Here is a 9,602-nt window from a genome sequence, read left to right as displayed (position 1 = left end):
TGAGGTCCTCGGTTTGTGTGGGTCTGATTCATTTCACCAATCCAAAGGGCAAGAGTCAAGGAAGAAGCAGTCACGTCCGGTCACATCTAAATACAGCGAACGGCTGAGGGGCTGCCCGATGGGGAAGTGACAAGTTCCTCCTGCCCCAGGGCTCTCCTGCCCAAGGACCCCAGCCCCACCTGGGGGAAGCTCTCTGTCCCCATAAGGAGCTCAAGTCCCAACGAAGGGTGTCTCTGTGTGCTACGGATCTGTACACCCACAGTAGGTGGGCACAGGGGTAGTAAGTGTCCCCGATACAGTGTGCCTGGGGCCAAATTAGAGAGCGTAGATGTGTCATTTTTAATGTCGGTGAAGGCGTTTCAAATTGGAACTGTCCATGCAAATAATCTATAATCAATCTATAAATCAAAACTGGAGTGAGTTCATTATGAGCCAGGTCTGAGGACTATAGCTCAGGGGAGCTTCCTTCCCCAAGGACGGCAGGGCACCAAAGAAGTGGGGTGTACAGAGCCGTTATATACCATTTTGGAACAAAGAGCATCCATCACGTATGACAGGAATGTCCCTTTTACTGCTGTCACGAGATGCTTAGCTGGCACAGAAGCTCAGTGGTCACCGGGTGAGCAAAGAAGGTCACTAAGTAATCCTTAGTTCCCAGGAAGAGACGCTCATCCTTAGAGAAATGCGGAGATGGGGGGAAGCTACATCCATATCTTTAAGGTCATTGTTCTTGTCTTTGGGACACTAAATATTTAAAGCAGATGCACCAAGCATACTCAAGAGGTGATGATGTCAGGCCCTTTTGGAAAAACAAGCTCAGGTCGAATACGTTTTACACCCAATGGCTTCCTCATAGACTCCAACACATCCTGTTGCTTTTCATTTATTTATCAGAACTATTTCCAAGAGATTATCCTTGGTGAACAAGTGCCCCAGGGATTCGGGGAAACTCAGAATATGTGAGCTGTGCTGGATATTCAGTGTCCTTCCTGTTCCGTGTTAGGAGGTCACTGCATGATGGGGTTCCCTTGGTGCTGGCTTTGCAAGGACCTGCCCGGGTTACGACACCAGCAGGCAGAGGAGAGGAAGGCAGGAAATTTATTCCAGACTTCCTACCCAGTCACCTCTCTCTCCGTCCACACACAAACACACACATGCCTGGTCTCAGCCTGCGTTATTCTGCTTGAGCTAAAATAACAAATACCACAGACTGGCGGCTTAAAGAACGGACATTTATTATCTCCCAGTCCTGGAGGCTGGAATCTGAGATCCAGGTGTCACAGGGCTGGTTCCTCCTGAGGCCTCTCTCCTTGGCGTGTAGACGCCGTCTTCTCCCCGTGTCCTCACGTGGTCATCCCTCTGTGCGTGTCTGTGTCCTCATCTCCTCTTCTCATGAGGACACCAGTCCTATTGGATCAGGACCCACGCTAATGACCTCATTTTACCTTCATCACCTCTTTAAAGACCCATCTCCAAATATAGCCCCATTCTGAGGTCCTGGGGGTTGGGACTTCAACATGTGAATTTGGAAAGAGGTGGGGACACACACTCCAGTCCATAACACATTCTCTGCTGGCATGGTGGGGCACGTGGCTTTCCAACAGTTCCGTCTCCAGATGCAAGAAACAGCTCCATCTTGCACCTCTCCAAGCCTAAGGGTGTGACAAGTAACTCCTTCACCTTGCTACAGCCTCAAGCCCACTCTCCTCAAATTATCCAATTCCAGGTGACTGACGGAGAGACTCCAGCCTCCAGGAAAAGAGGTTGTTCACAGGCATCAACCAAAGCCAAATCCATCTCTGGCTAATTCTGCTCAAGTAAATTCCCCTTTAGGGTAGAGAATGAAATGATAGCTGGGCACTCTCCCTCCCCAGGGCCCCAGCTCCTTCCCCACAGTCGTAGTTTATGGAACATGGAGCCAGCACTTTCAGCTAGCTGTGCCCTGCATCCCTGGACCACTGAGACACCTCTGAGCCATTCAGCATCACCTGTGCCCCACCACCTCCCTCCCCAGACCCATCCACATCTTTGTCCCAAGTGGCTTTGAAGCCATAGAGTCCCCAGGTCCTTCAAATTGATTCAGACCCATAGAATCAAGGCTTATCCTCCCTTCCCCAACCCCACAACTCCCGACCAAATAGTAGTTCTGGGGGCACCAACTCCCACTGCCCCATCCTCCTAAACACTCACGGCAGCCCTTACTTTGTTCAGATAATTTGCCCAAGGGCACCCAAGGCTCCTGCTCTGCATAGTTTGGGGAATCTTCCCTCCCTCCAACGTAGAATTTCTTCAGGGGATCATATGTGGACTCCACCCCTGCCTAACCTTCATGCAGAGCTACTTCTGGACTCCTGGCTTCTCGTCCCCTCCCTCCAGGCCCCCACTTTCTCTATGTGTGCTGAAGCAGACAACCCCAGCTGGAAAGTCCTCCACTGATAAAAGCTCCTCGACAGTCATTAATAAGCAGGACAAAGAGAGAAGCAATAAACAATGCCCAAGAATTAATCCCACCAGATGGGTCATCCCGATAAATGGAAGCAAACTACATCCTCCAACTAAAGGGCAAAGGTCTTCTCTAAACAGAATCTCCAGCCCCATTTCTGGAGATTCCAACTCAGTGAATTCAGGGTGGAGTTCTGGACTGTGGGTTTTCAACAAACATCCCCAGAAGACTTAGGGCAGCCCACCCCAGCCTCCAGGCTTTATAGAAATGCATAACTGAGGGGGAAAGGTAAAAAGAACAACTCCGGGGCAGCGAATGGGGACCAGGACCTGGATATGACCACCAGGCAGACCCTCGAGGTAAAGTCCCTAAAGTCTCCTGGCTTCCGGTCCAACTAAACTAGTTCGAATTTAACACCGCCCCCCCCCCCCCGTCCCCCCCACCCCGCTCGTCCCCCGCCCCCCACCCCCTTGGCCACAAATTAGAAGTCTGTCATCCTGGACCCTCTTGAAACTGAATTCACGTTCTGGTTGCCTGACTGCACCAGGCAAGTCCCAAGACCCTTCCTGAGATGGAGAAAGGGGGCTCCGGGCCTAGTCGAGGTGGTGTCCTCAGGGCTACCAGCAGGAGGTAGGGGAGGCGGTGCCTCACCATGCCAGGCCCAGCCAGAATTGATCATCTCCTCGAAATCAGGGAAAACCTGTTTCCAAGATCAATTCCCCGGAGGCCCCAGGAGATTAAGAGGATTAGGGAGGGTGGGGACCCCACACCGGGATCCTGTAGCTTCCTGGGCGGGTCCGGGTCACAGAGCCTTGGGGGCAAGGTCCTGTGCGCTCGGCCCGCGCTCGGCCATGGGACCCACGGCGCAGATGGGACGCGTTGCGCCCGCCACCAGGTGCCCCAGGTGCGCGGGACCCCGGGGCACGGCCCCCATTGGGGCCTGGGGCTGGGGGCGCGAGGGGGGTTAACAGAGGGCGCAGGAGCCTCCAGAGCGGGCGTGCACCCCCGGGAAGGCCGGGTTGTGCGCGCGCCGCGGATTCACCAGAACGCAGCTGGAGGCCCATTCTCTGCCCTGCGAGGACGCCGGGCAGAAGAGCTGTGGGGGGCGCAATGCCCCCCCCAGGGTGGGGGATGGGGTAGAGGAGAAGGGGGAAGGGAGAAGGAAAAAGGAAGAGAGTAAGATAAGGGAGGGCCGGAGGAGAGGAAGCAGGAACGCTGCTGGACACGCCCCGGCTGGGTCGTCACAGGCCACGGACGGCAGAGCGCGGCCCAGCTCCCTCCCCGCTGCCTGAGACACGCCCCCTTGGTCGGCGTCCGCGTCTCCAGCGTGGTCGTGTCCCTCCCCCCTCTCTAAGCCACATCCTGTCCAAACCCATCGGCCTCCTCCCCTGCTAAGACACGTCCCCTTGGCCCGTGTCCCCATCTCCAGCGTGGTTGCGTCCCTCCCCCGCTCTCTGAGACACACCCTGTCCAACCCCACTGGTCCCCTCCCCCCGGAGTGCAGCTGTGTCCCCTTCCCCGCTCTCTGAGACATACCTAGTCCAGCCCGCCGTGTCCCCCATCCTCGTGTCCCCCGGAGCGCAGCCGAGTCCTCCCTCCCACACTCTCCCGCCTGGCCCCGCCCTCGACCCCCTACCGCCAACACTAAAACACTCTGTCCCGCCCTGTGAACCCCCACGGAGCGCACTCGTGTCCCCTCCCACCCCATAATCCTCTAAGACACGCCCCGTCCGCCCCTTGGCCCTGCCCACCCGGAGGTCGGCCTGCCCCCCTCAACTCTCAGGCCACTTCCCGTCCCGCCGCGGGTCCACCCCTGTCGCGGTCCCCTCTCCCCCAGCGCGGCGGGGCCGCCCCCGAGTCTCCGGACTGCTGGCGCACCGGGGCGATATCCGGGAACGCGGACAGCCCCGGGTGCCCTGCTGGGTACCCCGGACACGCTGGAGCTTCCAGCCCGGAGCCCGGGAATCGGGATCAGGGCCCCCCAGGCCCGCGTCCCTAGGGTCATGGGGCGGGGACAGCCTGGGGGTGGGCCCGCGGGACGCTCCGAACCCCCGTTACGCACGGTCGCCAGTGCGCTCTGGGCCCTCGCTGGCAACGTGCCTTCCCAATCTGTGCAGTAGGTGTTGGGTCAAAACAGGCGTCTGGGGCACTTTTAATCCCACATTTATCCTTGTCAAATGTAAGTGCCCCCCTGCTCCGAGCCTCCGGGGACCTTTGGCGGAAGGCGCGGTCCAGCCACGCTCGGCCTGCTGACCCGGTGACCCCGGGAAATGAGGGCCAGCCCTGAAAGCCAGCGCTCCACATCGGAGCCTGTCTATTGATGTGAATTCGCCTGAAGCCACATGATGGCAAAGCGGTGGGAAGGAGAGGCCTGGATTAATTCGGTGAAAAAAAAAACCTAACTTGGGCAGACCGTGACTTTCAGAACGAAACGAAAAACAACCCGTTCGGGTTGACCACAGTGTGTCTTATGCTGCAAAAGGAATCAAAAGCTAGTGGCAGTCCCTCGTTCAATCCTAACTGAGTGGTGACGTGTGTGCCTTCCCGGCAAGCTGGTCTGAAATGCCAACTTTTCCCTCCAAATCACGGACGTTGATTTCTGCCTTGTGTTTTTCTCTGCAGGGACTCTAAGCCGGTTCTGCTCATTGTGTGTTTGCTTCTGAGGACTTGCCAATTAAAAGCAGCCGATGCCTTTAAGCCAAATATCCTACTGATAATGGCAGATGATCTGGGCATTGGGGACCTTGGTTGCTATGGGAACGGTACACTGAGGTACAGTGTGGTGCCCGTGGTGTTGCCGGTGGTGTGAGCGTGTGTGTGTGTGTTCGGCTGAAGGATGCATTTAAAATCTGCCTGTGCGCATTAGGAAATTCCTTAGTGCCTCAGATCTCAACGCTGAAAAAATTATTTTTTGACAGGAAAAGAGAGTCCTAACCCTTTCAAAGAATGTAGAACGGTGGTGGGTGGGTGTATTTGTTTCCTGGGGCTGCCATAACAAATTACCACAAGCTGCAAGGCTTAAAACAATTGAAATGTTTGCCTCCCCCAGTCCTGGAGACCAGACGTCTGAGATGAAGGGGTCGCAGGGCCGCACGCCCTGCGGAGGATCCAGGGGAGGGTCCTTCCTGCCTCTTCCAGCTTCTGGGGCTCCAGGCGTCCCTGGGCTGGTGGCCGCCTCCCTCCATCTCTGCCTCCGTCTCCACGTGGCTTCTCCTCTGTGTCTGTGTCTCCTCTTCTGTCTCTGATCAGGACGCTGTCATTGGATTTAGGGCCTCCCTCATCCAGGATGACCTCATCTCAGATCCTCCTCTTAATCACGTCTGCAAAGACCCTGTTTCCAAATAATGTCCCAATCACAAATACTGGGAGTTAGGATGTGGGCAGATATTTTGGGGGGCTGCTGTTCAACCCAGTGCAGTGAGTTTAGTGCACATTCAGAGTATGCAGGGTCCTGTGCCATCCCTACCAGCAGGGATGTGGACGATGCTTGTATGCTGTCTGCACCAGGAGAAAAGGTGAAAAACCTCCTTGTTCCATTTTGTGGGTATTTCTTTTAGGAAGACCGCCCCAGAAGTGAACACACAATCTGCCTCCTAGTAGCTGCCGACTCGGGGACTGGTCCTCACAGAGCAGGGTCTCCATCCTTTTGCGATGGCCTTTCCAAACCAGCAGAAATCTGGGCATCTTCTTTCCTCCCCACTGAGCAGGCCCAGTTATAATTCACAGACCAGACCATTCCCCCATTTATAGTGTACAATTCAGTGGCTTTTAGTATTTTCACAGAGTTGTGTATCCACCACCACCAAGCATTTTAGAATATTTTCACAAACCCCCAAAAAGAACCTCTGCACTCTCTTAGCCATCACTCCCTGTTATGAGCTGAATTGTGTCCCCCAAAATAAATATGTTGAAGCGCTGACCCCCAGGACCTCAGAATGAGTCTGTATTTGGAGATGAGGTCTTTAAAGAGGTGTTGAAGATAAAACGAGGTCATTGGGGGGGCCCTGATCCAATAGAACTGGTGTCCGTATGAGAAGAGGAGATGAGGACACAGACACGCACAGAGGGACGACCATGTGAGGACTCGGGGAGAAGACGGCGTCTACACGCCAAGGAGAGAGGCCTCGGGAGGAACCAGCCCTGTGACACCTGGATCTCGGATTCCAGCCTCCAGGACTGGGAGAGATAAATGTCTGTTGTCTAAGCCACCCAGTCTGGGGTCCTTAGTTATGGAAGCCCCAGGACACTCTCATACACCCCCCAACCCCCAGTCCCTGGCAGCCACTGATCTGTTTCCTGTCTCTGTATTTGCCCCAGGACATTTCATTCAAATGGAATCGTACACAATGTGTCCTTCTGTGTCTGGCTTCTTTCTCCTGACATCATGTTTTCAAGCTCCATCTACTCTGTAGTGGGTCTCAGAACTCCATCCTTTTTTACAGCTGAGTACTATTCCACTCTGTGCGTATGCCTCTTTTCCTTTATCCATTCACTTGTTGATGGATAATTTGGACGCTTTCCACTTTTTGGCTATTAGGAACAACACTGCTATGGACAATCCTATACGAATATTTGTGTGGACACATTATTTTCCATTTCTCTTGGGTGTATCCCCAGGACTGCAATTGCTGGTCATATGTGGTCCCAATACCTTGTTTTACATCGAGGAATTCTGAAGTTTAAACACTACCTCCTGGCAGTATTGACACTGCTTGCGAGTCACCAAAGGAAGTGATCATTTAAATCTAAGACAACCCCTCTGTGGCCTGTGGCTTTCAGTTGACATTAAGAAAACTGCCAAGGGGCCACCCTGGTGGCACAGTGGTTAAGTGCGTACACTCCACTTCGGTGGCCCGGGTTCGCAGGTTGGGATCCTTGGTGTGAACCGACGCACCGCTTGTCAAGCCGTGCTGTGGAGGTGCCCCATATAAAGTGCAGGAAGATGGGCATGGATGTTAGCCCAGAGCCAGTCTTCCTCAGCAAAAAGGAGGAGGATTGGCATCGGATGTTAGCTCAGGGCTGATCTTCACACACAGACAAAAAAAGAAAACTGCCAAGACATTAGATTTGCATGTCTGACACTTTCCATAGGGGGTGGCACCTGAGTTTGTGTCTGTATTCCTTCTCCTTCCACCCAGAATGCAGGCACAATGGAAGCAGGGTCCATGGGGGCATCCTAAAGCTGGCAAAGATGTTCTCTTAATTTAAGTCATTGATTTATAGACAAAAAATTTGAGCCTAGGGTCCCCATGTGGTGCGGCATGCCACGCACAGATGTGGGGCCATGCCCTTCAGCATCTGCCTACTACGAATGTCAAGATTCTTCCAAAATCCACTACACTTACTCCATCTTCAAAATTCTGTTTCCACCGCACTTCCAGCCTGCCTCACAAGCCGGGCACCGCACCTGTAGGAATTCTGCCAAAGCGCTAAGCTAGTAAGGCTGACAGGTGTACCACTTATGCCAGTTTTGGGAGCCACCTGGTTTAGAGACACTGTCTTTGGTTTCAAGGCCAGAGAGCTCCACCCACTAGAAACCATTCTTTGCTTCATCTTTCAATGATTGGCTGTGAAATTATTTAGACTCTTCTAGCACATAAGCTGTTCTCCTGAAGTAAATGAGTCCCGTATAATTATTTCAGGCAACCAGGTTATTAGGAAGTATCTGTCTAAAGATGCTGGGCATATTTTTGCATTCTAAATCAGAGGTCAGCCATCGGCCATCTTTTTTGTTAAAGGACCACACGGTACTATCATAGCTTGTGTGGGACACATAAGGTCTGCGTTGCTCATCCTTCTTTCTTACCTTTTTATTTTTTCCAGTTATTGAAAAGTGTAAATACCATGTTTAGCTCCAGAGAGACTTACAAAATAGACCGAGGGCCAGATTGGACCATAGATTGCTGATCTTTGCTCTAAATCATCAAACTTTGAAGTATCTTGAACAGAGGGAGCAGAACTTGAGAAGTCCAGAAGAGATGGGTCCAAAGTCATTTCTACTGGGCTCTGCTTGAAGGTTCCTGGCTTTCATTTGTAGGGGCAGGGTTGTAAACCTCATAACTCCATGTGGGTTTGTGTTAGTAACGCTAGTTCTTTCTTCCGCCAAGAAGTGAGTTGATGCTGGCAGGATGGTATCGCAGAAATTCTGCCTGATAAGAACGGGAAGTTGGAGAAACCGTGAGGTGTGTAATGACTGTGTAGCCCGCTGATGGTCAGGACAGAGGAGGAAGTCTCAAGACTCTTTCTGTGGCCCTGACACTGCTTCTGAGAAACCGTACTATCAGGCACACATTTTGTGGTTCCTTGGGCCTCAGTTTCCCCTTGGTAACATGAGGCCATTGGATGATCCTTTCAGCTCCATCATGCTCAATACGATGCTCTGGCGGCAAAGCCACACCCAGAGATGTGTTAAAGACAGACCAGAGAGTCTGTCAATAAACACAGGACCTGCTCATTCTATTAACATAATAGGAAGAAAAGATCTCTCTTATCTTAGAAAAATCTCATTTACACATTGCCAACTCCTTGTCTTTGCTGAGAGACAGCAGGATATTTCTCAGCATATTGATATCATCCTCAGCTACTCTGATACTTTCTCTCTGTTTTTTTTAAATAAAAATAACTGATTCCTCAGGCCAGAGTGCTATTAATAATAAAAAGAATGCATAAAGGAATGAGAGGAACGCAAGAGTACTATTTTAGGACTACATTTTGAAATCAACCTGATAATGGAATGATATAAATTGACCAAGAAGCACAGATTTTTTTTTTTTAAGAATTATTTCAAGTAGTTTTTTCTTTTTTTTTTTTTTTAGGGAAGATTGGCCCTGAGCTAACATCTGTTGCCAATCTTCCTCTCTTTTTTTTTCTTTTTTCCCCCCAAAGCCCCCAGTAGTTGTATATCCTATTTGTAGGTCCTTCTAGTCCTTCTGTGTGGGACACCACCTCAGCATGGCTTGATGAGCGGTGAGTAGGTCCACGCCCAGGATCCGAGCTGGTGAACCCCATGCCGCCAAAGTGGAAGGCACGAACTTAACGGCTGGACCACCAGGTCAGCCCCAAAGCACAGATGTTTAAATCACATTTATATATATTAAAGAAGTAACATTTTTCCTGTTTGAAGATATCTTTTAACAACAGGGAAAAGACTCTGCAAGAG

General features: G+C 52.1%; 1 protein-coding gene and 1 long non-coding RNA gene across 3 annotated transcripts in view; one reads left to right on the top strand and one right to left on the bottom strand.

The window, feature by feature from the left end:
* Positions 1-1,218: 1,218 nt before the first annotated feature.
* On the bottom strand, positions 1,219-4,055 carry LOC147911607 (uncharacterized). Its single transcript, XR_015550807.1, has 2 exons — positions 3,980-4,055; positions 1,219-1,407 (listed from the first exon to the last, which is right to left on the bottom strand). It is a non-coding gene; the product is annotated as an uncharacterized LOC147911607 (long non-coding RNA).
* LOC147911606 (arylsulfatase D-like) overlaps positions 3,233-9,602 on the top strand; it is a 26,537-nt gene continuing 20,167 nt past the window's right edge. The window contains exons 1-2 of one of the 2 annotated variants that reach the window (XM_087427894.1): positions 3,233-3,347; positions 5,066-5,215. In XM_087427894.1, coding sequence (XP_087284020.1) covers positions 3,295-3,347; positions 5,066-5,215 — 203 coding nt within the window. In that variant the 5' untranslated portion in view covers positions 3,233-3,294. The remainder of the gene's footprint in view (positions 3,348-5,065; positions 5,216-9,602) is intronic. The other variant, XM_087427893.1, reaches the window with a different exon arrangement.

The sequence above is a fragment of the Ceratotherium simum genome, chromosome Y, assembly GCF_057802395.1.
Source record: "Ceratotherium simum simum isolate JZ-2026a chromosome Y, ASM5780239v1, whole genome shotgun sequence".
NCBI lineage: Eukaryota > Metazoa > Chordata > Mammalia > Perissodactyla > Rhinocerotidae > Ceratotherium > Ceratotherium simum.
This window is presented reverse-complemented; position numbering and strand designations above follow the sequence as displayed.